This window comes from Propithecus coquereli, unplaced genomic scaffold, assembly GCF_000956105.1.
Source record: "Propithecus coquereli isolate 6110/MARCELLA unplaced genomic scaffold, Pcoq_1.0 Scaffold651, whole genome shotgun sequence".
NCBI lineage: Eukaryota > Metazoa > Chordata > Mammalia > Primates > Indriidae > Propithecus > Propithecus coquereli.
The window spans coordinates 613,257-640,407 of record NW_012152519.1 but is presented as its reverse complement, the minus strand read 5'-3'; the positions used below and the strand labels follow the sequence as shown (position 1 = coordinate 640,407).

At 55.7% G+C, this 27,151-nt stretch overlaps 1 protein-coding gene across 1 annotated transcript in view; it reads left to right on the top strand.

Moving 5' to 3' along the window:
- AJAP1 (adherens junctions associated protein 1) overlaps window positions 1–20,733 on the top strand; it is a 118,158-nt gene extending 97,425 nt beyond the window's left edge. Inside the window, exons 3-6 of the mRNA XM_012660087.1 lie at window positions 9,748–9,835; window positions 11,923–12,165; window positions 13,920–14,050; window positions 20,682–20,733. Coding sequence (XP_012515541.1) covers window positions 9,748–9,835; window positions 11,923–12,165; window positions 13,920–13,992 — 404 coding nt within the window. The 3' untranslated portion in view covers window positions 13,993–14,050; window positions 20,682–20,733. The remainder of the gene's footprint in view (window positions 1–9,747; window positions 9,836–11,922; window positions 12,166–13,919; window positions 14,051–20,681) is intronic.
- Window positions 20,734–27,151: the final 6,418 nt, after the last annotated feature.

The following is a 27,151-nucleotide window of genomic DNA, read 5'->3' as shown; positions in this document are numbered from 1 at the left end:
ACATGGGTGTCCCTTCCCAGGCCCCAGCATTGAGCCGCTTCCCCCAGCACAGGCCTGCAGAGCCGCGTCCTTTGTGGAAATATCAGAATGACCAGGGAGTTAACTGGAAGAAATGAGTCATTTCCACATCAGCCACTGAGCTCAGAGCTGAGCGTTAGCGACTTCTGTTTTCAGAGATGCGTGGAAGAGTCGGCCCGTGTGTGAGTGCGCACATGTGTGCTTCTGCTTTGAAAGCTTCCCTGGGAGTTTGGAACCGAATCCTCTCTCTGAGGGGTTTGCACTTCCCCAGGACCAGCCTTTTTGCCTGGAGAAGATGCTTCCTGTCCAAGAGCAGACCTGATCCCCCGTGTCTGGGGTACAGGCCAGGAGCCCCGTGCCCTCCGCCCCAATTCAGCGTCCTGGTCACCACTGCCTGCTGGGCCACGCTCTCTGAATGTGAGTCAGAGGGAGCAGATGGCCGGGGCCTGGCTCCTGTGTGTAACCCAGTTCGTAGCCATTAAGTTCGATTCAGAAATGCGTGTCAAGCCTCCTCTGCCTTCCACGGGGGCGACTGTGCAGGCTCCACCTTCACCGGTGCGTGTGGTCACACGTGTAGGCACATGGGCAAAGGCTGCCATCCGGCCCCACTCTGAGGTGCCCACCTGGGGTCCTGGGGGTCCTCTAGGACAGTATCAGAAACTTTTTCTTCCAAGCCCGGGTGTAACCTGTTAGGCTTACAGGCCGTGCAGAGTCTGTGCCAAATGTGCCGTCAGACACTCTGCAGCCAGCTGTTGGGTAGATGGTGACTTTGCAAACTTGGGGGGAGGGCTCTGAGCCCTCTTGTCTCAGTCTCACTGATCCCCCGAGGTGCCCGAGCCTTCAGAAAGCCATCAACGTGGAGGGCAAGCCCCACTGCCAGGGAACGGGTTTCCAAGCTCTCGGCCACCTCGCTGTGCCCCCAGCCCCTGACAACCCCTGGTCTGAGATTTGGCCAAGGACGTGGTGCTGAGAAGGGAAAGTGGGTGGCTGCCCTCTCAGACGTGGCTCTCTGAGTCCTGTCTGTGGCACCCTGTGTCCTCAGGTTCTCAGAGAAGGTTCTCTGCATCAGAGGAACTTGCTTTTTGGTGTGGCCAACCTAGGGGTGACAGCTATGGCTGAGCCCAGGGTCAGGGGCTGTGAGTGTAACTTCAGGCCCCTTCTGGAGCCCACAACCAGCAAGGTGTGTCTGAGGAGCCCCAAGTCTCTCCAGACCACGGCGCCAGGCCACTGGCCATCCCACCTGGGGGACTCCTCTCCTCCGGGGGCTGTGCAGGAAGCAGCCGGGGCCTGGGCCTGGAGCTGCCACTCAATTTGAATCCTGTGTCTTAGCTGTGTGTTCAGTAAAGGGTTAACCCTTTCCAAAGAAATGTCCTTTCCCTCAGCTCCTGGGAGGTGACCTCCCAGCCCTTGGAACGTCATGCCTGGTAAGAGGGTCTCTGCGTACCTGGGGGCCTTGGGTGGGGCCTGATGGTCTAACAGGGTGATTTGAGGTGGGAACCTTAGGCCATGTGTATTGGCTTAGCCTCCAGAAGGGCTGGACACTGACGTCACCCGTGTGGGTGGTCATCTGTGTGGCAGAGCCCCAGCGCAAGCTCTGGACACCAAGGTTCCAGGGAGCGTCCGTGTTCGGCAGTACTGCACGCGTGTTGCTGGGAGAAGTTAGCGCTGTCCACGTTCATCTGCTGCAAGGTGACGTCGGGAAGCTCACACCTGGTCTCTCCTGGGCTCTCCCTCTCTGGTAGACCTAAACTGCGAGTATGGTGGCTTTCTTGGGTTCTGTGGGTCCCCCTAGTGAATTATTTATCATGAAGGTGGTCTTGGGGACCCCCGAATCACACTGTGCAACACTGATAAAATCTGTTAACCTCCCTCTAGACTTGGGGAGCATCTTGCACCCACCCCACGGGGTTGCAGTGAGCGGAGCGTGGACTGATCCGCTTATATCAAGGCTTGGCGCACTTGGCCCATCAAGTTAGGGCTGCTTCGCCACGTGCGTTGACTCCACAGAAGCTGTGGCAGGCGGTCCCTTGCCTTCTCCCCCAGCCCGGGTTTTTTTCTTGCCAGGGAGGGTTTTGGGTGGGGAGGGGTTTTTAGGGGGAAGGGCCCGGGGTTGGAGGCCCTTCGGGTTGGGCCCTTTTGCCCCAGGGCTTTTGTTCTTCGGCACTGTTGCCGGTTGGGCCGGTTCTTCCTTCTTTCTGGGTTTTTTTTTTGCTTTTTGGGTTTTTTCCCGTGTTTTTTTTCTTCCCCCCCCATTTTCCTGTTGGACTGCCCTTTTGCCCCGTTTTTGCCATTCAGGACCTTTTCCGGCCCGGGTGGTTTTCCCGTTTGGGGCCCCTTGTTCCCTTTTTTTTGTTCTTTGGGTTGTTTCTTTGGGGGTTCCTTGGGGGTTTTTTTTTTACGGAGTTTGGGGCTTTTGGGTTTTCGGCCCGGTTTTTCCTGGATGGGGGCTCCATTTCCCTAGTGTCTGGTCCCGTGCCTGGGCGGAGGCACTTGTGACGAGAGATCTTATCTCTGCAGTCTTGGCTGGAGCCTCTCCCTGAGCTGGGCCACCACTCACTGAGATGGTTAATTTTATGTGATAACTTGACTGGGCTGAGGGGTGCCCAGATAGTTGGTAAAACACTATTTCAGGGTGTGTCTGCGAGGGTGTTTTTGGAAGAGATTAGCATCTGAATCAGTAGACCGGGGAAGGTCCACCTTCACCCTGTGTGTGGGTGTCATCTAATCTCCTGAGGGCCCAAATTGAGCAAAAAGGCAGAAAAAGAGCAAATCCTCTGTCTGTCTTTCTCTCCTTGAGCGGGGACATCCCTCTTCTCCTGCCTTTGGCCTTGGGCTGAATTATCCACGGGCTTCCCCGGTTCTCTCGCTTGCAGATGGTGCAGCACAGGACTTCTCGGCCTGCGTGATCACGTGAGCCAGTTCCCATAATAAATTTCTTATATGTCTCTTTCTCTATTTTATTGATTCTGTTTCTCTAGAGAACCTTGACTATACACTCACCCTGTGGAAGGCTCTGCAGGGTCACTTGGAAAGTGGCACACTTCTTTGTGTCCCTGCCATAAAAGCTGGTGGCCTTGTTTTTTTTTGTGACTATCCCAGTTTTAGAAGGTGCATTTTCTCTTCTGAGCCTGCCCCAGGAGGTGAGCAGCTGCCTCAGAAGGAGCCTACACCTTGAAGTGCCTCCAACTCAGGGAGCCAGGCTGGCCTCTCACCTGTCCCCCGTGCACGGTGCGAGCTTCCCCTCGCTCCGGGCAGCACGTTCCTGGAGACTCTTTTTCAAGGACTGCTGTGAAGTTGCCATTTTGCAAGTCTTTGTGGGAGAGGAATGGCTTCTTTGTGATGGAATTGGCACTTTGGGTACCCAGTGTCACCTGTCACCTGTTAGACTCACCCCTGCAAGACGGACATCCTTGTGTCTGTTGATCACGGGTCTTTGTGTAACGCAGGGACCTGAGACCTCAGCCTTGTGAAATGAGCTACGATAAGCACAGAAATGTCACCCTTTTGCCTTGGAAAATCCCAGGACCACTGTCCTGCTCTCATCCGAGTGTGCCAGCCAAGCGTGCCCCACCCTTTCCCATGCTAGAAAAGAAAGCCCTGGTGGTTATTCTCTCCATGGACAATGGCCCGCGCTCAACTCGGCTTCATTTAATAAGACCTCGCTCAGACTTGGAGATGGATTACCAACTTCCACATCAATCTTCGGGGCCTGATCTTATTACAAACCACCACAAATATAACCATAAAAACCCTATTGATGGATGCGGAGCTTGGTAATCCATCTGTCCCCATCCATTATTCTGAGTATAATTTTTCATGATCTGGATGGCAGCTGATTCCTAGCACATTAGTATACAGTGGCAATTACCAGCCGCAGAAAGAGCCCCTAAATTAGCAGGAACAATAACACCTGTCAGGAATGGGTAGCAAGAGTCCCCACACGGCATGCGGCCGCGCCCTGGGACCACGTCGGGATTGCAAAGAGTCTGGAGATGGGATTCACTATTGACCTTGGAGGTAGAGAGGAGAAAGATTGTTTTGTTTTTTGCTTTCTTGGGGACACAGAGTGTATGTTCCCTCGAGGTGACATGATTGTCAACCCAGTCACAGCCCACCTGACAGCTGGCACAGAGATTGCTCAAGGGCTGCCTCACCCAGGGTCAATGGGGCTCCTGGGACAGATGTTCCTGACTGCGTTGTTCGACAGCCATAAGGGACTTGGTCGGAGGACTGTTATCTAGGCTGTGAGTGTTGAGAGACGAGGGTGAGGAGGAGAGAAGTTGGGGGGATGTCCTTCTAGAACAGTGCTCTTGGCATGGTTTGGGGAAAGCCCTTTCCAGAAACAGGACATGGTTTCTCTCCACACAGTGATTCCGCTACCTTCACATTCCTGTTTTTCGCAACATGCAGTTTCTTTTCAACTTGGGGGAAACTGAGATAGACACGTGGCTGAGATATTTCTAAGGGCCCTTGAAGGGATTAGGTTGGTAAATTTCTCCATGAGTTATGATTTCCAAAATTCAAGAATCCTGTCCCATTGACTTCTCTAGGGGAATCCTTGTGCAAAGCAACCCATTCTCCAGATGCTTCCCATGAAAAAACCCGGCAGGGTGAGGCTGCCTGCCACTGGGTGTCACGGCCCCGTGATCAACGGGAAGCTGTGGGTCTCCTTGAAATCACCTGCCAGTGGCCAGTGACAACCCGGCAGTGAGGAAGCCTTTGATGATGGAGTGGAAGGTTCTAGCCTGTCCAGATAAAGGTGGCAGTTTGATTCCCAGCTTTAACTAATCATTCAAAGCAGATATATACTTTTCCTAATTTACAAACTGAGCCACCTTTGGCTATTCTCCTAAATCAGGACTCTGCAAACCGTGGTCCGTGGGCCCAATACAGCTACCAATTTGTAAATAAAATGTTACGGGGACACAGCCCGTGCCCATTTGTTTGCTTGTCTGGGGCTGCTTCTGTGCGGCAGTGGCAGAGGTGAGCAGTGGTGACCGAGACCACTCGAGACCACTACTGCCTGCAAAGCCTAAATTATTGCCTCTTCTGTCCTTTACGAAAACGTTAGCCTACCTGGAACCCACAAGAACACTTAAGGGACTCACACAGATGAGGACACGACTCCTGGCATTTGGAGAGAACTAAATGACAGGACAGATGCTTTAAACGCTACACAACTTCTCACATGTTGTTCTGTTCTTCTAAGTAGGCGACCTTCCAAAGAGAGGAAATGATGAGACGTCTTTACGGATTTTCCATATTTCAACCTGCTTCCTCCAAATACTATTTGGGCCACATGTCAAAAGGCCCAGTCCTTGTTCAGCCGTCAAGACCCTGGGGTCTGTCGGTTCTGCTCGTAGTCGTGGCTCCTTGCGCAGGAGCCTAGTGATCCATCGGAACCCGAGAGCCAGGCCTTGGAGCACAGGGCTGTTTGTTTTGCAAGAACAGTATGTAAAGGGCAGTGAAATGTTTATCCTAACCAATTTAATATCAGAATATGGCTACAGATAGGCTGGAATTGGATTTAGACATTTGATTTTCTTAGGGACTCCAGAGCAGAGAATTGCTTTTAGTCCTGGTTCTGCCGGGTGACCAGGGAAAGGTCATTTTACTTCTCCAGCACAGGCTCCTGGTCAGTCGGGCAAGCGCAAAAGATGTGGAGTGGGGCTGGATGAAATCGATCGCAGTGTGTAGACTTGGCAAGGTGTCGGCATAAAGGGATCATTCCAGAAAGCGTAGCTGCTGCGTTATTGTATGTCTGCCCGGAGCCTCTTAGCTGGTTATTAAGCACATATTGCATCCTTCACATTTTAATCTGGAAAATCTGATGAAGAAAATTCACACAGAAGGCAGAAGGGCCTTCAGAGCAAGGCAGACATAGGAAATTCAAAATTGCCTTTGTTCTTGTTCTCCTGGTTTCTTATTTTCGACTTCTCAGTTTTAAGCTTAATAATACCTCACCCAGCTAAGACGCCATGTCATGCAGTGTGTAAAGGGCGCGGGTATAAAGATGATGATTTGGTCTCCTTCTTAAGGTGCTCAGAGGCTCACAGGGACCTCAGGAAAAGGGTTGTCCTTCTGCTCTTAGTGTCATCAGTAAGAATGTCCCTTGAGGCAACTCTTCCCCGCTCTGGGCCTCAATTTCTTTGATCCATCAGAAAAGGAGAATCAATGTTTTCCCAACCTCCCTGCGAATGTGGACAGAAGGGAATTAACCACCTAAGACACAGCCAGTCATGAAACTCTTCCCTTCCAAGGACTTCGGCCACCACAAAGATTCACACCAGTAGGAGACTTCTCGCAGTAATGAGATGAGGCCCTGGGCCTCCTCTGGCCCACAGATGTTTGAGGCAGTGTTCTACTCTTGTAAGGGCACTGTGCCCCCAGCTGGGCTTGGCCTCTCAGGTTGAACCCTTCCCTACCGCTGCCTGTGCGGCTCGTCCCCTGCTCTCTTGGCCCTTTTATGTCACCCACCTCTGTAGGTGTTGAGTTCTCCAGCTTTGGCCTAGACGATGGCAGGTGCAGTCCAAGAAGCAAAGACCTAGTCCTCACCATGGGGGTTGGGATGTGACTTGCCAAGAGTGGGCTGAGAGAGACCTGGTGTGGGCCCGGAGCACTGCGGGGGGAACCTGCCATGGAGGAGGTGGTGGGGCATAAGCACCTGCCTCCGTGATTGCAGAAGCTCGATCCTTCCCAGGAATGTAGAAGGGAGAGAAACCAGCCTCTGCCTGGTAGGAGGGAGGAGGGAGGCCATCGGGTCTCAGCCAACACTGCGATTAACCACCTCTGAGCTCAGAATAATATGACTGCTTTTAGTAAGGGCTATGGAGCCAGCAGATCCCATGTAATCTGAGGAATTTAAACAAACTCACCCAGATAGTATTTACTTTCATAAGTGTTAATGACAATATCTCCCTCTGAGATTGTTATCAGGAATAAATTGGATAATAACACACATGACAATTGCTATCAGTTGTTGAGTATATCTGTGATAATCACCATCATCACCATCACCATCACCACCATCACCACCATCTCCACCACCATCATCACCACCATCACCATCACCATCACCACCGTCACCACCACCATCACCATCACCACCATCACCCCCATCTCCATCACCATCACCACCACCATCACCATCACCATCACCACCGTCACCACCACCATCACCATCACCCCCATCACCCCCATCACCATCACCATCACCACCATCTCCACCATCACCATCACCATCCATCTCCATCACCACCATCACCATCACCACCATCACCCCCATCACCATCACCACCATCACCCCCATCTCCATCACCACCATCACCAACCATCATCACCACCATCACCATCACCACCATCACCACCATCACCATCACCACCATCACCATCACCACCATCACCACCATCACCATCACCACCACCATCACCATCACCACCATCACCACCATCTCCATCACCATCACCACCACCATCACCATCACCACCATCACCACCATCACCATCACCATCACCACCACCACCATCACCACCACCATCACCCCATCTCCATCACCACCATCACTGTCATCACCACAACCACCATCATCACCATCACCATCACCATCGTCACTATCATTATCAATCATCACCACAACCACCATCACCATCGTAACCATCATCATGACCATTAGCCGCAACAGCCTCCTTATCACAGGAAGCACAGACACAGGGTGAGCACATTCTCTTGGCGACAGCATGGCTGTCTCTTGACTGGGCTGGAGGGAGCATGGGGGTGGAGAATGAGAGGAGACTGAGCAGGCAGACCACCCCCCATGGCTGCCCATCCTTGTGAACCCTCCCTATGGCCGCGGGACCCGAGTTGGGTCCTAGGGACTTGGTGCAGAGGTAGGGCTGCTGAGGCGGCGGGCACTCCGTTGCTGGTGAGGTCGACTGTGGTCCCCGAGGCTAACATAGCTTCAACCTATTGGCAAGCCAATTTGCCAGTCCCGGAGGAGGGAACCTCACCCAGAGGTTCTATTGGGTGCCACAAAAGTGGTGTGCATGAGGCCATTCACCAGAACGAGCAGTGAAGGTTGCCACTTTGCAAAACAGGCCCCAGAGCAGTCGTTCCCCGTGGGCGGGGACCACAGCCGACCTGCTCACCACGGGCACTGCGGACATGCAGTGGGTGCACAATAAACATTCTCGAATCAGTGGATTGAAGAGGGATGCAGGGAGACCCCCTGCCTCCCTGATGGTGCTTACCCTGTGGGTTCAGGAGGGGATCCCTCATGACAAACTGCAGTTGCCCCCAAAGAGGGGAAATTGGGAGACAAAGCTGGTTTTCTGGTCATGCCAACTTTTAATCATTTATTAACAATTTCCCCACGAGGATGATACTCAGCAGAGAGGTAACATTTTTTTGTGACTGTGTCCTTGGGAGACTGCCAGAAAAATCGTGACACTCTGAAATCCACCATGCTAAAACAGGCACGCGCAGGGTTCTCGCCCCAGCGGCCAGCCAGGTGGTCAGGTGTGATGGGCGGGCCTCTGCGAAGTGGACACCAAGATCCGAGACCCAGGAAGACAGGACAGCTGCTCAGACAGGTCCGGTGAGGAGCCTGGGGAGACAGGCACATTGGTAGGGTGAGCTGCTGCCACCTGCAGGCCCCGAAAGCTTCCCCACTGCCCTCGTCCCCCAGTTCCCTGCCCAGTAGGACAGAGCCAGAGCCGTGGACCTTCCTGGTGGCCCTGACTGTGAAGTCAGCCAGGGGACTCCCCTACTGTCCATGCCCCGGGGAGGATGGGACAGATATGTGGTCAGGAGGGATCGCGGCCTATGGCGAGCCTGCCTTCCTGCCTCCCGCCCCGCGTCTGTGGTTGGTGGCAGATGTTGCAGGAGGGATGGGGACACAGGGAGGGGATGGGAGAGGATTCACGTGTGGAGGGGCTCGCATGCAGCGCACGGCCGGGGCTCTGACTGCCTTGCTCTGACGCGCTGGTCTTCCTGTCCCCGTGCTGCCGGTTCAGGTGCCCCAGCCCTATTTAGGGAGTACGTGGGGGGGGCAGCAAGGCCAGACCATCGACTCTCCTTCCTGGACCTTTAATTCCTGGGACTGCATTGGGCAGTGAACTTCTTAGACGGAGCCCTGGAAAGAGGGCAGAGCCCTAGTGATCTGAGTGCCCAGGGTCTGCAAAGATGTCACCCATGTGCTCCTCCTCCCCATGTCCCCAGTAAGTCCTGGGCCATCCTAGCTCCCCCAGGTCAGGCCAGACCTTGCTGCCACTCACAGACCAGCACCTCTGGTGCTCACAGCTCCAGAATCAAGGAGCAGAACTTGCTCAGGGTAAAGGAGAGAAGGGACATGGGACAGGTCCTCAGGAAATGTCTCAGCCGAAGCTTACCTGTCACCAGGTAAAGGCTACAGGTGAAGGGCTCAGCAGGTGCAAGAAAGGACACAGCCCCCTTGGGCCAGATCACGGCGTGGGGATGAAAGGGAATGGGGATGAGGGAGGCCAGAGCTGGAGCCTCCTTCCTGGACCCTAGGTGAGAACAGCCGCGGTGCCCACCATTCTGCTGGCCGTGAGTCAGGAAAGAGAGATCCGAGCGCCTGCCATGTGGCCCCAAGGCTGCTGTGGATGGGCCCTGCATCCACAGCCATGCTGGGGGGCTGCCCCGCCCTGCCTGGCACCCCGTGCTCTCGCGAGCCTGGTCTCACGCACGCCCTCCTCCCTCTCTCCTTCCAGGTCTGGCTGTCCATCAGGTCATCACCATCACCGTCTCGCTCATCATGGTCATAGCTGCTCTCATCACAACTCTTGTCTTAAAAAATTGGTAAGGCTCCTCGGGCCCTTGTGGCCTGGAAATGGGTGGCCGTGGGGGTCCCCGGGGAGGTGCACTCAGAAAGGCCCCTATTTTCCAAGCCCAGCCTGCTCCGCTGGCTCCCGCCGGGGCAGTGGCCACCACAGGCTGCTCACGCTCCGCACTGACCCTTGGGCGCAGCCTTCCTGGCATAGCTTCTCGGGCTGTGTGGTGTCCCTGTTTCCAAAGCCTTTCTCTGGGTCTGAGTGAGCCTTTGGACGTTGCCCATCCAGAGCACAATCCCCGCTTCTCATTTCCTCGGGACCTTCCCGGGAGAGGTAGGGACAGCGCCCTCCAGCCAGCAGCCCGGCCAGGCGGGATCCTGTACCTGCCCCTGCCGTCTCGGTGGCAGGTCGCTGGGCCGGCCCCATTCATACCCTCCCTTCCTCCCCCAGCCGCTCTGTCTGCTGAACTAGGTTACCGCTTTGCTGCGGGCGGCCTTTGCCTATTTCCTCCTGGAAACTGGCCTACTTTGAGGCTGGCCTTGGTGTACGCACCTGATACACCCCTGAGAAAATCGGGGACTGCTGGGTGACCTGCTGCTCGAAAGCACCTTGGCGGCCTCGCCTGCCCGCAGCCACTCCGCCAGCGCCCGTGTCTCCTTTTAGTGTCGAAGCTCACGCTCCCGCTCCCTCGTAGAGTAGCAGACACGGATCCCCCGCCAGCTACAGACAGGGACGGAAGGCAGGGCTGGAGCCTCGGGATAACCGAAACCACAGGGAGATGGGGGAGAGCTGGGCTCTGGGAGCAGAGGAGGCCCCTCCGGGGCAGGCCGTGGGAGGGTGGGGCCAGCCCTCCCTGACCAGCACAGGGAGACATCCAGGCTGCCTCCGGCCAGCACACTGGGCACCTTCCTGGGGACAGGGGATGAGGTCAGCAGGCTGCTCACAGCAGGGATTCTTAGGCAGGACCGGCTGGCCAAGGGGCTTCGGACCCCTGGATCACAGGGATGTAAGAGGACCAATCCCACTGCCCATCTCCCCAGGGGAGACAGCGGACTCTGTGGCCCGTTCTGTGACGGGTGGCCCAAACTTCATCTTGCTTTTCCCGTACTTTTGAGTTTGTAGCAAACCTTCAAAGGGCCCCAGGGAGAACCTCCCCCCCAGGGAGGGACAGGTGGGTTCCAGACCCTGGCCCTTCCCTGCAGGAAGCCTTTTCGGGTGGGGCCGGCTCTGTGTTTTGCATTCACCTTGTCACCTTCGCTTACCAGCCAGGCCTTCATCTGCACCCAGGGTGGCTCCTGTCGGAAAGCCAGGCAGGGGACAGCCCAGGTGTACCAGGAGCCCTCCCTGCATATGGGCTCTGATGGAAAGGAGACAGGTGGGCACGGGGTGGTGAGAATGGCAGCCAGATAAGGGGAGATGCCACCCGCCTGTCCTTCCTGTGGCCATGTCACCCAAGTGGCATTTGGGCTCTCTGACCGCGTCCTTTGTGAAATCCCTGGACTGGCAAGTGTGGGCCTGTGGTCAGCCTGCATGGCCTCTGGAAGCCCCCTTGGTCCCGAGGGGCTGGGGAATAAGGGAGGAACCACAGGGCAGGTAGGACGCCCCGGGAAGACTCTGCAGGTCTCATTTCCAGCCTGTGAGCGTTCACCTGGGTGGGGCTGAGGACAAGGGCCTCCCAGCTCATCACCTGTCCCCAAAGATAATTCCGCAGGTAGCCCATCCTAAAAGGAAGGGACGGCTGTCCCCAAAGGCTTCTGCACACACTGTCCCCTCTGGTAGCAAGTACCCAGCGCGGTTCTCCTCCCGCTGGGGCGCGGGAGACGGAATCGGCGCCGCCGCTGCCCGACACCAGGCCGGGCTCTGACATCACACAGCTCCCCGCTTACCTCGGATGCGTTCTTCCTGCTCTAATAGCCACATTTCACATTCAAATTTTATTTTTAAAAACAGTTGATTGCTTGATTGTGGTGGATGTTTCTGAAGAGGCTGGGAATTACCGTTTAATATTAAATGATGTGTAACCCGGGTCTCGAGGCGAGAGCCCCGCTGCGTTCGGGCTCCGGAGCTGTGCGTTCCGGCCTCCGCCTGCCCCCACGCCGCCCCTCTCTCTTCCAGCTGTGCCCAGAGCGGGAACACGCGGAGGAACAGCCACCAGCGGAAGACCAACCAGCAGGAAGAGAGCTGCCAGAACCTGACCGACTTCACCTCGGCCCGCGTGGCCAGCAGCCTGGACATCTTCACGGCCTACAATGAGACACTCCAGTGTTCACACGAGTGCGTCAGGGCGTCTGTCCCCGTGTACACCGACGAGACGTTGCACCCGGCGGGGGAGTACAAGTCCACGTTCAATGGAAACCGGTAAGCTCGGCCGTGGGCAGACCCGGAAGCTGTGAAGCTCCTGGCGGTCCAGACCCCAGAGCCCGGGTGTGGCCGAGCGCTGGCTGTTGGTCCGTTTCAGTTGTCCCGTAGATGGCTTTGAGGGGCCCAGCAGATGCAGCAGCTAGTTTGGCAAAACGAGAGAGGCGGGTAGGTACCAGCGGGCCTTTCCATGCCGAGAGAATGAGGCAGCCCAACTCCCATCTGGACCCCTGCGCTTGGGCAGCGGGTGGACATGCGGACGCCCAGCCTTGCCACCACGCCCTGCGGCCAGGCAGCGTCGTTCATTCCCTCTGCCCCAGCTCAAAGCCAGCTGTGTGGTCATTGCCGTCCTAAACACCAGCAGGTCACAACTGCCCGGCCCCAGAGTCTGGGCTCTGTGCCCCGCCAGTAAAAAGTCAGCAACAAACAGCAAAATCGCCAGTATCAGCCAGACGCCCGGCCCAGACTTTCCTATCGAACATTCATTCTTATTATTCACGTGCAATCCCTCAAAGAAGACAGACCCCTACAGCCCTACGAGGGAATATTTAAGAAACCCTTGAGTCAGCTCCTGAAGGTTTGTCCAGAATTAAATTAAAATATCAATAAGCTTCTTTTAAGTGAGCATACATTATGGCATCATTTTGTAAATTAAAAAAGATGTCCAACAACTTGAAAATCTTAGGAAGAAATGAATGGGTCACCGGGCGGCCTCCCAAGGCCCCCGTCAGCAGTGGGACCAGCAGCAGGGACACTGCCCCAGGTCTCCTGATGCAGGTCCCTCTTAGAAAGGGAGAGCTGCGTGCTCACTCCTGTTGCATTTGCTGATTCGCTCAGGGACAGCGAAGGCTGTGGCCCTGGCAAGGGACGGCTGAGTGGCCCGCTGTAGTGCCCAGAGTTAACCTGTCCTTGTCCCGTCAGCGAGAATGAGCAGATGTCCCTTAAATACCTTCTCAGCTCACTTCATCTCCACGTCAGACTCTGCAATGTTCTCTGTCTCAGACGCCATCTTCCCTTCCAGGGGAGGACAGCAGCGTAGAAGGCTCAGAAGTGCTCTAAACGGCTTTGATTTTACACCCAGACATTCAGGGAGCTCCTTGGTGGCATCCGGCCTTCCAGAAGGCCGAGTTCGCAGAGGCTTGGTGAAAGGATCGGTCGGGCTGTGCATCCTGGCCGGCCTTGGGGGAGGGGGCGGGGTGTGGACTGGTCCTCGTTCTGTTTTGTTTCCCCCGTGTCCATGTCGGGTGGAGGGCCCCGTCCCAACACAGGGTCGGCACAGCGGAGCCCTCAGGCCCCGGCAGAGAGAGCGGACGGAACGGGTGCTTGCTTTCTGGCCTTGGGAAATGGCAGCTTAGTCTCAAGGGTGACAAACTATGGGGCAGACACTTCAGGGGCCAGGTCCTGTCCTTCCTGCCAGTGCAATAAAGCACCTCCAACCTCTGCTGTCAGAGGCAGGGACCCCAGGCTCTGGGCTCCTCCTGCAAATCTGAAAACCAAAATCTGGAGCCAGCACCACTGTGGGGGCTGGACCACCGGCCTTCCGCCTCCACTCCAAAGTCCCCGGTGCCCGGTCCCTCAGCCGTGGTGTGTGCTCCAGAGCCCTCCAGGCTAGGCGCGAAGACCTCTCCCCAGCCACAGAGAACGGGGTCCCTTCCCGCCGGACGACCTCCCTGGATTCCTGTCCGGAGCCGGCCTGGTGCCGCCGCCGGCTGTGTCTGTGCCGCTCGCGCAAGCCCCTTTCTCTGCTCCCGCAGGCCCTCCTCCTCTGATCGGCACCTCATTCCCGTGGCCTTTGTGTCTGAGAAATGGTTTGAAATCTCCTGCTGACTGGCGAAGCCTTTTTTACCTCCTGGGGGCAGGGCAGACGCCGCGTGTCTATTCCATGGTAGGTACCCTCTTCACATCTCGGTTTCCCCTCTTCTCCCCTCCACTTCGGGATCACTGGGACCCTCCCCCACGTGGTGGGTGGAATTCCAATGGCGTCGCCTTTCGGAATGAGAGCTGGATGGCTGGGCTGTGCGTCTCCCGCTGCATTTGTTAGCAACGCCCCCACGTCCCCCCGGAGAGTGGCAGACACTCTCGTGAACCCTGATTCGGTGTCACGACTGTCAGCACCAGCGCCTTTGATCCCTCAGGGAGGCCACGGCCAGCGCGGCCTGTGTGTGGGGGGGAAATCATTTCTCGAAACAAGCTGCAATCACAGTTCTCGTTTCCCTCGACGGGAAGAGGTTGGGGCAGCAGCTAAGCAGGCAGGAATCGCGGCTCCATCACGTGTCTGCACATCGGGAGAGGGCGCAGAGCAGAATTAAAACACAACTTTAACTATAAAAATGAGAGATAAGAAAGAAAATGATAAAGAAAGAAAGTGAAGAGTTGAGACATCTACTAATTTGAAGCCAGGAACCGGTACCAAAACAGGATGAATTTTCCACGCTCTGCTAGATAGGAACATTTGGTTTGCTTGCAATGATATTAGCTTTAATGCAGACGTTAAATTGCTTTCTCCCGCACACGCAGGCGGCTGCCGGGAGAGTCCTTCCCCCACCTCCGACTGCACACTCCAAACCTCTGTGTGCACGGTCTGTAGAGGCAACCTCAGGTTCTGTTCTTGTTTTTGTTTTTCTTTTTGATGCCGGGTTGTCTAAGGATCCTCATTTTGTTTGTGGACAGAGTCAGGCTTTTCTCCCCGCAGATATTCCTTCTAAATGTGACATCAGACCCCTTCCCTGAGTAGGGAGCCCTGTTTCTAGGATGGGTATCGACATTTGAAAATATGTTTTCTTCCTCCTCGTTCACCTTCCAAGACAGGGGCTGAGTGGGCGATGCCATTGTCGGAGTGGAGTCGTGGGCCTGGCGGTGGGCGTTCTGGGGCCCCCGCCTGCTGCACGTAGCTGGGGCCCAGGAGCCGGCTGCAGTCGGGGGGGCTGAGTGGGTCAGTTCCTAATCCTACACTAATGAATCGCACGTTCGCTCCAAATCAAATCTCCAGCCTTTCTCCCTGTCCCAAGCCAACATGTTCCGCCAACTGGCAAAGAAATGTAATTAGATTAGAACGGGGAGCCAGCCGCCCCGCCAAGGCCTTTGCCGAGTCTGCGTGGGCCAGGCAGGTGAGCCAGGCCGTCCCCACCATTCAGCGGGCGGGCGCACGGGGCCTGGCGCACCCACCAGAAGCATGTGCCTTTGCCTGCCTGCGACAAGACTCCCCTCTGTAAGGCTCAGACAGATCCCTCTTTGGAGTCCAACCAAGCTAGCAACAGGGAGCTCGCTTAGGAGCGAGGAGTCCCCGACCCACCTGGCGAAGCCCCTGCAGGGCCCAGGTGGCCGCCAGCATCTCTGTTATGATTTAAACATGGACTAAAGTATAACTCATTGACCTGGGATGAGATGGGCCTGTGCATGGAAGACCTCCCCTTCCTGCCTCCAAGAGCCACCAGCCTGCAGGGCTGGAGTGGTCACCCAGAGGGGACAGTTCCCTTACGTGGATGTTCACGTGGCACTCTTTACTTGTTCCATCCTCCCGGCAATCCCACTTACAAGTGTGGAAACTGAGGCACTGGGGGGTTAAATGACGCCCAGCCCACCTGTCCGGAGGTCTAAGTCTGGGGACCCCTCTCTCTCATCGAACCAGGGAGCTGCAGCACTGACTGCAAAAAGAAAACAAATTAAAATTGAGAACAAAAGTGCTTTTACTTACTCCTCTGCCAGAAAACCTTGCTGTCGCATCAGCCTGGTTCTCACCTCCGGGAACACGGAGTACCGAAGGCCCTCCACGAACACTGCTGGGGGGCCATCCCCGCGTGCCACCCCTGGGTGAGGGCGAGAGGTGTGGGTGCTCCTATGTGGGCCCCAGGAGCTCTTTCACCTCTGTTTGGAACGTCTCTGTGTCTGAAAGGCCCACCCCTCCCTGTGGGTCTCAGGTAGGTCATTTGGGGAGTCCAGAGAGGTCCTCGGGACTTGCTGGGAGCCAGCCGTGCCCAGCCACTGAGTCTGCCCCGCCGACAGACGCGGACAGGAGGGCTATGCAAACAGCCTCGTTAGTCCTTTGACAAATGCTTGAAGATTCCGTGGCTGCGTGGACAGACTGTTTATCACTAGCTGGGACGAAGGCATTCGGATTCCAAGTATCCCCTGGTTCTGGCAATTAATGACTGGACATGAGCACCAAGCAGAGAATAGCCAGAAAGATCTCTCAGATTTACTAGGGTACTTATTGTCCCTTAAATAAATAGCAATTAATACTAAAACATTTAATTAAGGTTTAAGAGCCGGTGGAGATATTTATCTCTCGCGGAGCTGTTAAGCGTCTCCAAATGCATCTTTAATGATGATATAGCCGTTTGCTATCACATACATGTCTTCTCACTCTCCCCTGTGTGCACGCTTGGGACCCACGCCGTGGCCAAGTCCGCTTTCCTGTAGGCGGGTTGTCTGCGATGCCAGCAGCTCCTGTCCCCCTAGATCAGCCTCTGCAATAGATGCCACCAAGTTCTCGCCCGAGCCAGCCTCTGTGGTGGGGCCGGGCTGCTCTGGACAGACACAAAATGCAGCCGGCCTTCCTCTGCCCCGAGGTAGGGGGCCTGGCGGGCAGGCCTGCGTGGGCTCCCGGGCTAACCCCCTGCCATTTTTCATATAACAGGTAAACCTCAGGAAACCTCATTAACGTTCAGCCCTCTCCATCAGCCAAGGCCGCTCCATTCCGAACGGAGCCCGAAAGTCATAAAAGCTCTTGAATCTGAAGCGAGTGAGGAATCAATCATGTGTTATTGTTATTTTCAAAAACATATTGAAGACATAACTAATAAAAAAGATCAGAAATGCACCTGAACCTTCCCACTTTGTTCTTTAAAGGAAGGACACTAACAGAATGTCAAACTTCTGCTATTCGGAGGCACACGTTTCTCAAAGCACCATCCCCAGCCTGCCGGCAGCCGTACTTTAAGCCGAGAGTCGGCACCAGGGAAGTTCGAGGGGGAAAGTAGCCATTTTAGGTTGTGGAGAAATTAGCTGTGTCTCCAGGGAGACCTGGCTGTGGTCTGTCTGTTCTCTTTGTTTTGCAAAAGCAGACACGGATCCTCAAACCCAGGGAACCCAGGGACCAACGAGGCCAGGCCAGCCGAGGAGCCTTCTGCAGGCAGCAGAGGGCAGGATTTATCCCAGATCCGGATCTGGGAGCTCACTTAGCAGCACACGCTCGGCTCCCCGTTTGGGCCGGGGAGCCGAAGTGGACGTCTGCCTCCGGCTGTGTTGTTTTCCAGCGGGGTCTGGGCCCACCTCGCCCGTCTTTCCCAGCTGGCCGGGGCTCCTCTGTCCCTCTCTGAGTTTAGCGCCAAGCTGAGCGGCTCGTGTGCGGAGCCTTGGGACAGAGAAACCCATAGAGGCCCCCACAAGGAGCTTGAGCAGCAGGGTTCCCGCAAGAACTCAGGGCACCCTGGAGGGTGAGTGTGGGCAGCCTGGGACCCCTCCCCTAGGCCTGGCGCCGTGACACCGCCCCGCCCTTGCAGGGATCCCCCACCCTCTGCAGGGGCCCAGCTCTGCTCCGCAGCAGGCCTGTCAGCAGGATTGGATCCATCTCTCTCTTGCTTTCTCCCTTTTTCGTCCTGAGACCCCAGTAGAGAGAGAAGCCTGTAGACCCGGATGAGGAGCCCGTCCCTGCGGGGCGGGAGCTGTCTGGTGCTCCGGTGTGGGCTGCAGCCCCCTTGCTGATCCTCCTCCCCCAAGTGGCTCTCTCGTCAGCATCCGCCTGCAGGCAGCACCTGAGGTTGATCCAGGCTGTGGGGGTCCGTCTCAGGCACTGGAGGCAGAGCTGGGTCATGCCCACGCTGCTTCTCTGAGCTTCACGTAGTGTCGATTTCCCTCTCCGGGCCAGGCACGGGGCTGGAAGCTGAGTGACCCAGAGGGAAGCTGGCAGGAGACCTGTTCTCCGGGAGCCGCCCTGCCAGTGGGTGATGCGTCATACACACACCCCAATAAAACTCAGTGCAGACTGCCCTGCACCCAGGGAGTACCAGGGCCAGGACACACCCATGGACAGAAATAACAGAGGAAGTGTCCAGGCAGGGGCGCAGTCCAAGGAGGCCTCCGGGGAGGAGACCTTTCCAGCTGAAACCGGAAGCATTTCAGGTTTGCCATTTGCAGTCTGAGGTCAGGATACCACCTGGAACCTAGAGGGGAGGAGGGAGGATGAGGTGGGCAGGAGGCGGGACACAATGCAGGTAGATCCAGTGAGCAGCTTCCCAGTGGGACAGCGGCAGGATAACGTCCACAGGGAACACCTGCAGGAGCATGGCCGGCTGGAGGGCAGGGCCCTGATCCCCAGGTTTAAGGTCAGGGTCAAGGATTGGAAAGCGGTTCACGCAGCAAACCCTTCTTATCAAGGCGGGAGCTGTCGGACCTCTGGCCCAGCCCCGGACACTCAGAGTGAAAGGTGGGCTCTGAGTCACCAGTGGTCAGGAGAACAGGACAGCAGCTGACAGTGGGGACTGTCCCGGACCACCAAGCCCAGCCTTTAGTGACCCCATTTTTTTAATCTCTTTTTAAAATTTTTTAAAAATTGTGATAAAATATATATAGCATAAAATTTGCCATTTTAACCATTTTTGAGTCTATATTAACTGTAGCAATAAATGCATTCACATTGCTGTGCCGCTGCCACCACCATCCGTCCCAGGTCATTTTCATCGTCCCAAACTGAAGCTCTGTCCCCATCGCACCCTAAAGCCCCTCCCCCTCCCAGCCCCTGGCAGCCCCCACTCTACTTTCTGTCCCTGTGAGTCTGACAACTCTAGAGACCTCGTATCATGGAATCATAGTATTTGTCCATGCAAGAGGGGTATTTCTTTCTGTTAAATTACTTCGTTTGCAAACTGCCCCCCCATTCCTGGAAACGTGGAGGAGGTGGGTGGGGGTGGGCGCAGCTGAAGCAGGGCTATCGAGCGCTCCAGTGCCGACCCGATGGCACGTGCCGTTTCTTTACACGTGGTGGCTCCTATGCCCACAGTGGGCGAGGGGACGCTCCACTGCAGGCCCCACAGAGCTGCCCACACAGGTGTCCTTTGGAGAGAGCCGGCAAGGTGAGGTGATGCTCCGCTGTCCGGACTGGGAGGGGAGCCAGCACCGCCCCCTCCCCGCCCCCACAGACTGCCAGGCTGAGGCTCTTGGAGAGGACAAGGAACGCAGGGCTGTGTAGGAGGCGCCACTCGGGCCTGCCAGCCGTCCACTCCCAGGACGCGTCCTGCACCCGGGGCCTTCCATCCCTCTGTCCCAACCAGGGTCACCGCGGTGGGCATAGTTGATTGAGGAGGGAGAATGCCACACCCTGGTCTGCTGGGGAGAACTGGGTGATGGGCCCGGGCCTGGCGGGCCACTGGGCTTCCCTAGGGAGCTCCCAGAGAACCTGATTCCAGGTCTCCAGAGGTGGGTGTGGGAATCTGAGTTTTTGAAATGCCCTGACAGTGGGGACTATGGTGATGGTCTGGCCTGTTGCTGTGCCTGGAGCTGCCAGGGGGGTTGCAGCCCTCCTGGTGGGGGCTTCTCCCAACCTCATTTTGGGATCGCTGGGTTCCCCCCTACAACGCCACCACCTTCTAACGTGTATCACCTGCAGAGACAAGGGTGCAGTGACATTCCCTTTCTGAGAGTCCTGATTGCCTGTAGCTGTGGGGGAGCAGGTGGGAGCTCTGAGTGACAGTGGAGGGACGGGAACAACGCCCTCTCCCTGTAACCGAGATGCAGCTTTGAGCAGACCCCTGTCCCCGCCCACCTACTCAACTGTGTTGTGTCCTGATTCACCGTGGCGTGGCGTGCCCTGCCTGGGAGGACTGTCGCTGTCGCTCTCTGGGGAGTGCTCACCTGCCGGGTCTCTCCCTGAGCCAGGAAGGCTCTGAGTTTTCTGAGGCTTATGCCGGCCAGCCAGAGCGGTCCCCTTCCCGCTGGCCTGCTGGAGGCGGCAGGTGCAGCCACTAACCTGACCGGCACGCAGGTGGCATTGCCTCCTTTCCCTCTTCAGGAAGATCACCTCTTAGAAAGATCCCGGAGGTGGTGTCTCTGACACGGTCCGTTTACCTCTCCCGAGTCCTGGCTTCAGGGAGCCTCTCGCTGAGCGCTGGGTGGAGACGGACTCCATTTCCTTACCCAGCGCCGCCCTCCGTGGGTGGGAGGCTGGACAGGGACTGAGCACCTGGTGGCCACACTCCGGCCAACTGACGTGCACCCGTGGGAGGCGGCGCCCCCACCCGGGAGTCGATGGAGGGGGTGGTCCCAGCCGCCTCCTGGGAAGCCCAGCCCTCCGTTCACACTGGGTTCACACCTCTGGGGGCCCTGGCGTTTGTCTCAGTTCCTGCTGGCAGCCCCAGTGAGGCCATCCTCACGTTCTGGGGACACTTAGGTGTCAGTTCCGTGAGAAGGGGACCCGGGGGGCGGGGGCTCTGCACGCAGAGGCTCAGCTAGACGGTGAGCCTCCCGGCCCCGTCGCGCCGGGCCTGCGCCGTTTAATCTCCTCTTCTTTTCTTTCCACACAGGATTCCGTGGGTGAACCTGTAAAAACAAAACAAACAAAACAAAACAAAAAAACACAAAACCTAAAACTAAGTCACCTAAGGGGGAGGGTCCCCGACCTACCACTTCTGTTTGCCGGCGGGAAACTCGCAGAGCAGGACGCTCGAGGCCAAATATATTTTTGTAAAAATGCTCACGCCTATGGGTGACCGCCTCTCCCGGAGTTTTCTCTGGAGAACAGAAAGAAGAGACGCAAGACAGGCGCTGGAGGCAGAGGGAACAGGCCACCAGGCAGCAAGGACAGGAGGAAGCGTCCAAACCGAGGATTCGTACTGCGATTCTGAACCCGTGCCAATAATACCATTATGTGCCATGTACTGCCCCGAGGCTCGCGCGGAGCCAGCCAGCGAACCACGCGTAGAATCTCACAGAGAACGGGGGTGGGAATCTCTTCCGACAGAGTCCCTATTTCTGGTTAATATACATATATAAATATATAAATACACACAGACACACACACACACACTTTTTTTGTACTGTAGCAATTTTTGAAGATCTTAAGTGTTCCTTTTTAAAAAAAGAATTGTGTTATAGGTATAAAATCTGATTTATTTAACATGCTTAGTATGAACAGAATAAACCGATGTTTTCTACTTTGGCAACTCAGCTCACACACATACCGCACACACGCACACACACACGCACACACATATATATACACGCATATATTGGAAACGCAGTTCCACAGGTGAGCATATTCTTTCTGGTGACCTGGTATTCCATCACCATTTGCCGGGGGGACAGCCTCGACCCAGACAACGAGGCCTCTCAATGACACATCCTGCGTTTGCTAAATGTCCGGTGAGTGGCACCAACTGTGCGCTCTGTTATCTTGGGCCGGAAGTAAGAATGTCATGGTTTTTATATATGTATGTGTATATATATATATATTTGTATGTGTGTATATACATATACACACATATGCATAAATATGATTTTTTCCATTTAATTGTTTGAAGATGCTACCTAACAACCACGTGCACATTTACCTAGCTGGCTGCTTGCAGAGGGGCCTGAGCATCAGGTCGGGCGGGCGGTGGATTCTCGGACATTTGTGTCACACGAGCATAGACTGAATTAAATTTTCCAGTTCCAAAAATTAAAGGAATATATCCTTACCGTGTGTGTGTATGTCAGGGCAGAACTCCGAAATACGTGAGGGCTCCAGTCTGTTTGAAGGTGAAAAATAATCATTCTAGACGCAGACAACCCGGGTGCCCCGGCTAACAGGTGCTGCGTTTCTGTCCCACACGCGGTGGACAGGTGCCGCCCACTTTTTCTTGGGCCCAAGGGTGACTTTGAGTCTTGGTGGAAACTGTATTGAAGAGACTGCTCTCTTGTCCTCTCCCATCGGCTGACATTTCTGTTTTGTCACCAAGAACCCTACTGTAGCGCTTCCCAGTGGGAATAGGGGCCCCAGACCGGAGCCTCCTTGCAGAGAATCGCAGCCACACATGCTTGATGGGAAATCCCGCCATGCAGTCCAAGGGCAGGCCCTTGCAAGCCCTGCTTTGGACAGGTTTCCTGGTGCCCCAGACCTGCTGTCAGGAGGGGGTGCTGTCAGGGATCTGGGGGTCCATCTCACAGCCCACACCTCCCCGTTAGATGCTTCCTCCCTATGAGGACAGCCCGGTCAGGTGTGGGTGGCCTGTCTCCAAAGAGTATGTTTCCTATGCACGGCCCGTGTGCAACCTTGATTTTAGCAGTAGGTGCCTGAGCAGATGGAGTGAAATGGCGCAGACCAGGTTAAAAGGTTAAAGGTCAGAGCCAGACAGCCGAGCTTGTCCTTACTTGTTGGCCAGCCGGGTAGACGACCTGGTTCTTTCCTCGGGCTCAGCCTCCCTCTGGATCACCTTGAACTGTGCTTGAAACATTCACCTTTGTACCTCTTGGAATAACTGCAGGTGGGGTAATGCCGTGGAGGGGAAACGGTTGTTTTTGTCACACTGTAGCGTCAAGACCTGTATCCGTGATACTGCTTGGGAATTAGGAAAGTGGTTCTTTTGGTTTTTGTGCTGTCATTTTCCCCCCAAAGCTTTATCATATACCGAGACCATGCAAACATCCGCCACTGGCATCTGACCACCTCCAGGGTCCCGGACGGCATTACACGGCGCTCCAGCTCCAGCCTGCACCTCTCCGTGGGTGTCGTCAGCCTCGTCAGCTACTCAGCGCCACGTCTCTCTCGCTGGAGTGGCCTCCCCGGCTCCAGGTGAGCACAGCTTGGTGTGAGCACAGGTGAGGGCTGCCAGCGCCTGGCAGGTGGTGGCGGCTGCTGCTCTGGTCTTTGACGCTCTGAGCTCCAGATCCAGCCCAGCTGGGAAGGAGGGGAGGGCAGGGGGCTGTGCGTTCACTGACTGGGAACTCAGGCATCCCGACGGGCTCCTGCTGTCCACCCTGTCATCTCCGGCTGCAACTCAGGCCCCTTCCCCGACCACGGCTGCACCTTGGATGCCCCGAACTCTTTCCCGAGTCCCTAAGACAGTACGCCTTGGAAAGAGGCTTAAAGTAGCAAAGCCCTTGCCCCCCTCCTTATTGCAGCCACGTGCTCAAGGCAGGGCTGCAAGACCCCCACGGGTGCAGCCACCAGATGTGTGCACGTCCCACGCCCAAAAATCTAGTTCTGTACTGACGTCCGTCAAAATAAACCCAGGTAGGGGAAGGTTACCGTTTCCTGATGGCTGAGGGAGTGTATGTAATGCTGTTTTATTTTGTTTTGTCATTGGTTACCTTTTGTCCCAGAACCCTCAGGCGGAAACATCGTGTAGGTAAGAGGAGATGGTAAGTGAAGGTGGACAGGCCTGCGAAATTCAGCCCCTGCGGCAGCGAAGCGTGTAAAACTCGAGCACAGGCCGTATGTACCCGTGCCTGGCCTTGCACGCGCGGGACCCTGATGACGTGGCCCGGCCGGTCCTGCTGCAGCCCCGGGCGATGTTCTCTCGCAGCGTGACCTGTGGAATTCAGAGTCCCTCAGCACACACCCCCTTCCCCTACCCAGGCCTGGGCCTTACATTTGCTTGAGATTTTACTCTTCATGGAAAGTACTGGAAGCAAGAGCGATGTGGTTTGTTGAGGCCCCCAGTGTGTCTCCACGTCCATCGTATCCTTTCCGTGAGTCTGAAATCCTGTAGTCGCAAGCCTCCGGGCAGCACCCTCCCTACCCGCAGACCTTTACAGCTTCGGAAACAATCGGGTTTGGCTTTGGGGACCAATCTGTTCCTTCTTTTGTACAGTCCAGTCCATTTCTAGGCTTAGTGCCTTCTAACCTTCACGCGACCGGTGTCGCTTTTCCCTGATGGAAACGGCTTGTTCCCGAGATTCACGTGTGAAAGGCGAGGTTCTCCCGGCATGGCCGGAAGCTTCCTGATCATTTCCCATGGGGCTCGGATCCTGGCAGGTCCTAGACAGAGCCAAGTCATGTGCCCACGACTCTCCCTTCTCAGTTCCCGCCCTCTCGTGCTCGGTGGGGAAGTGTGGCGACACCCTGGGCCGTGGGGGCGGCGGTCCCTGTTCCTGTGTACATCCTCCTGGTGCGCGGAAGGGAGGGGCCGCTCAGGAAGCCTGTCTTCTCCCAGGTATTTCTGACCCTTCCTAATCTCGAGAGTGAGTGGATTCTCACGCTGCATTCAACTCCCACATAGAGCCCCACCAACTGGAGCTGTACCGACAGGGAGTCAGACGTCACTACTGTGACCTTACGGTCTTAAATCAGTCTCTCCTCCCCAAGATATATACGACTCTCACAGTCAAGACATCAGGAACAGCCACCCTTGCTTGGTCTTGAGGAATTTGGGGCCTGGATGTCTGATCTGTCGTTCGTACTAAAGGATGAACACACCTGAAGATCGACCCTTTCACCTTGGATGGGCTCTTTTTGACTCAGTCAAAGAGAGACTTCACCTCTTTCTCTTCTTTGCCCAGATGGTCCAGTCTCGTCTGTGGCTCAGGAAGTTGGACCAACCCCATCTTTCGGGAGACAAGAGGAGGAGCCAGGGACAAGGCCAGGACCGCAGCCCCTTCATGGTCTGGCTGGACCTTCCAGCTGTCATTCCCAAATGGCCCCAGCGCACACTGTCTTTTGTCCACATGTCGACATCGTCAGCCTCTTTATTCGGGGACAGCTCAGCGTAGGTGGGTTCCGCTGGGCTGTCATTCCCTCTCCCTGCCACAGAGTCATCCCTCAAGACACCGAGACTTATGATTTCCTGAGCCTCTTGTCCCAGCACGTGAATTCTTTAAGATGCTACTCACATGTCAATTGGAGAAGAAACAGCTCTTCCCAGCTCACCACAATAGCTGGTGGATCATTCACTCATCCACGCATTCAACAAAGACTGTTGCATTTCCTCTGTGTTGGCGACACAGTGCAAGGCAAGACAGGTGTAGTCCTCCATTGAGGGCTTTGCAGTCTACAGTGGGAGGAGGCAGATGATTAATGCAGAACAAAGAGAGACAGGAGTGGTAGGGAGACCACACAGGAGAGTGACGGGGATGGGGAGAGGCAGCTGTGTCCTCCTGCCAGCCACCACCCACTGCGAAGTCATCACTTGCCTACTGAGGGTCGGTCTGAGGTTGGATGGGGCAAAATGGCCTGGTTCTTACCTCTTGGATAAAGATGCAGTGCAGTGCCAAGGGTGAGGGGCTCTGCTCCTTACAGACAGCTCTACCTGGCTCTCCTCCGCAAATCCTCAGGCGTTCCAGACAGGGTTGCGCTGCCAGGGAAGCAGAGGGGCAGGGTGGGGATGAGGGATGTGACCTGATGATGAACGTGCCCTGACCCCAAGCTCTGTCAATGCCCTGGGCCCCGCTCCCCATTAGTCCCTACCTGTCAGGTTGCCGTGAGGTCAGCCAGGTCGCAAGGGGAATGAGGGAACCCTGGACAGAAATCCAGCCCTTAGGGTATGGGCCCCGGGGGTGCCCTCCCTGCTGGCACCAGAAAACAGCTGCCTTTTCAGAAGTTGCCCCCAACACTGTGCACACTTAGCAGCCTCCTCCTTAAACAACATCTGCTCTTAAGTAAGCAGCTATTCCCAAACATGCCGTGATTCATGTAATTTTAGAATGGTTACTTCGGTGCAGTTTGTCAATTTGCTCTGCCACACTGTTTTTTGATTGTTTGTTTGTTTTGCAATGTAAATAGCACAGCCCACATAAATGAGCCAAACTCTCATCCTCCGAGGATCTTTGATTATTCCTCCCCGCTCATTCCACATCGATGTGTGCCTGCTACGGGATAAACTCCTTCTCCTTCACGCGCTCTGAGCCAAGACCGATGGTGGTTATACTCGGCGTCACTTGTGGGATTTCCAGGGAGGCCTTAAGTGATTGTGGGCATCTTGAAATGTGCCCCTGCCCTTCCTTCCCCAGAGTGGGAAGCACGGGTGTGTGCAGTGTTGCGTTTCTGGGTTTAGAGCTCGCATTGGGATGCACAGAGTGGGTAAGTAGAGGTTTAGGCAGCGAGTCACCGTCTCTTAAATCACCCGAACCATCGAACGATCAGAAAGCATGAGCTTCTACCCTCGGATCATTCCAAAAAAATCTCAGCTAATAAGCAAGCTGTAGCCAATCCCCAGAGTTCAGATCCGTCACCAGGCAGTCCCTAGTCAGGAAACTTCAGTCTTCGTTCAACCTCCTTTGTGCCGAGGGGCCAAGGGCAGCACGTTCGCTTGGCCTCTCCCTTTCCCACCCGAAATACAAAGCAGCACCCCCGGAACAGCCAGCCGGGAGCAGAAATGCTCACACGTCCCCTATTCCGTTCTACTTTGCTCTTATTTCAGAGGGTTAAACACAGAGGCCAGGGCTGACTGGGACAGCTGTGTGCATAGTGGCACCCAGAACACAGCGTGGCCTGGAACATAGCGTGGCCCGGAGCAAGAGGGGACATGCTTGTCCTGGGCTCTTAAGGCAGTGGTGCGTGGACGTCGGGGAGGAGGGGAGCCTTCTGCCCGGGGTATCCCAGGCAGCCCAGCGGAGGCGCACACCCCACGCCTGCAGAGGCACAGCCCGTGTCCGGCTGTAGAGGCAACTGCCGACAGTGGTCGACTCGGTGATACATGTCTGAGCTGAAAGTATAAAATAAACCCTTCCCATAGCTCCATTGCCTTTTCCTCTTGATGGATTCCCTGCTAAATGTTCTCAGAGTGACTGTGCATAGGATCCAGAGAGTGGTTTTGAATGAGCCCATAAATCTCAGTCCTGTGTAAGAGGTATGGTGTAACCTGGGCTGACCCTGCCTGTCTGGGACTCGTAGGTTTATAGAGTTTGAACCACTCGTGCGCCGTGGGGGAGGGAAGAGTGAGTCCGTAAGTGGCCACGCGATGTCTTCCCATGGAGGCTGGAATCGGAACATACTTGTGCCATAGATAATTGTCAATTCAATGGGTTAATAGAGTTGTGGAGACGTCCCATGGGCCTGGATTAACTCTTGTCCCTG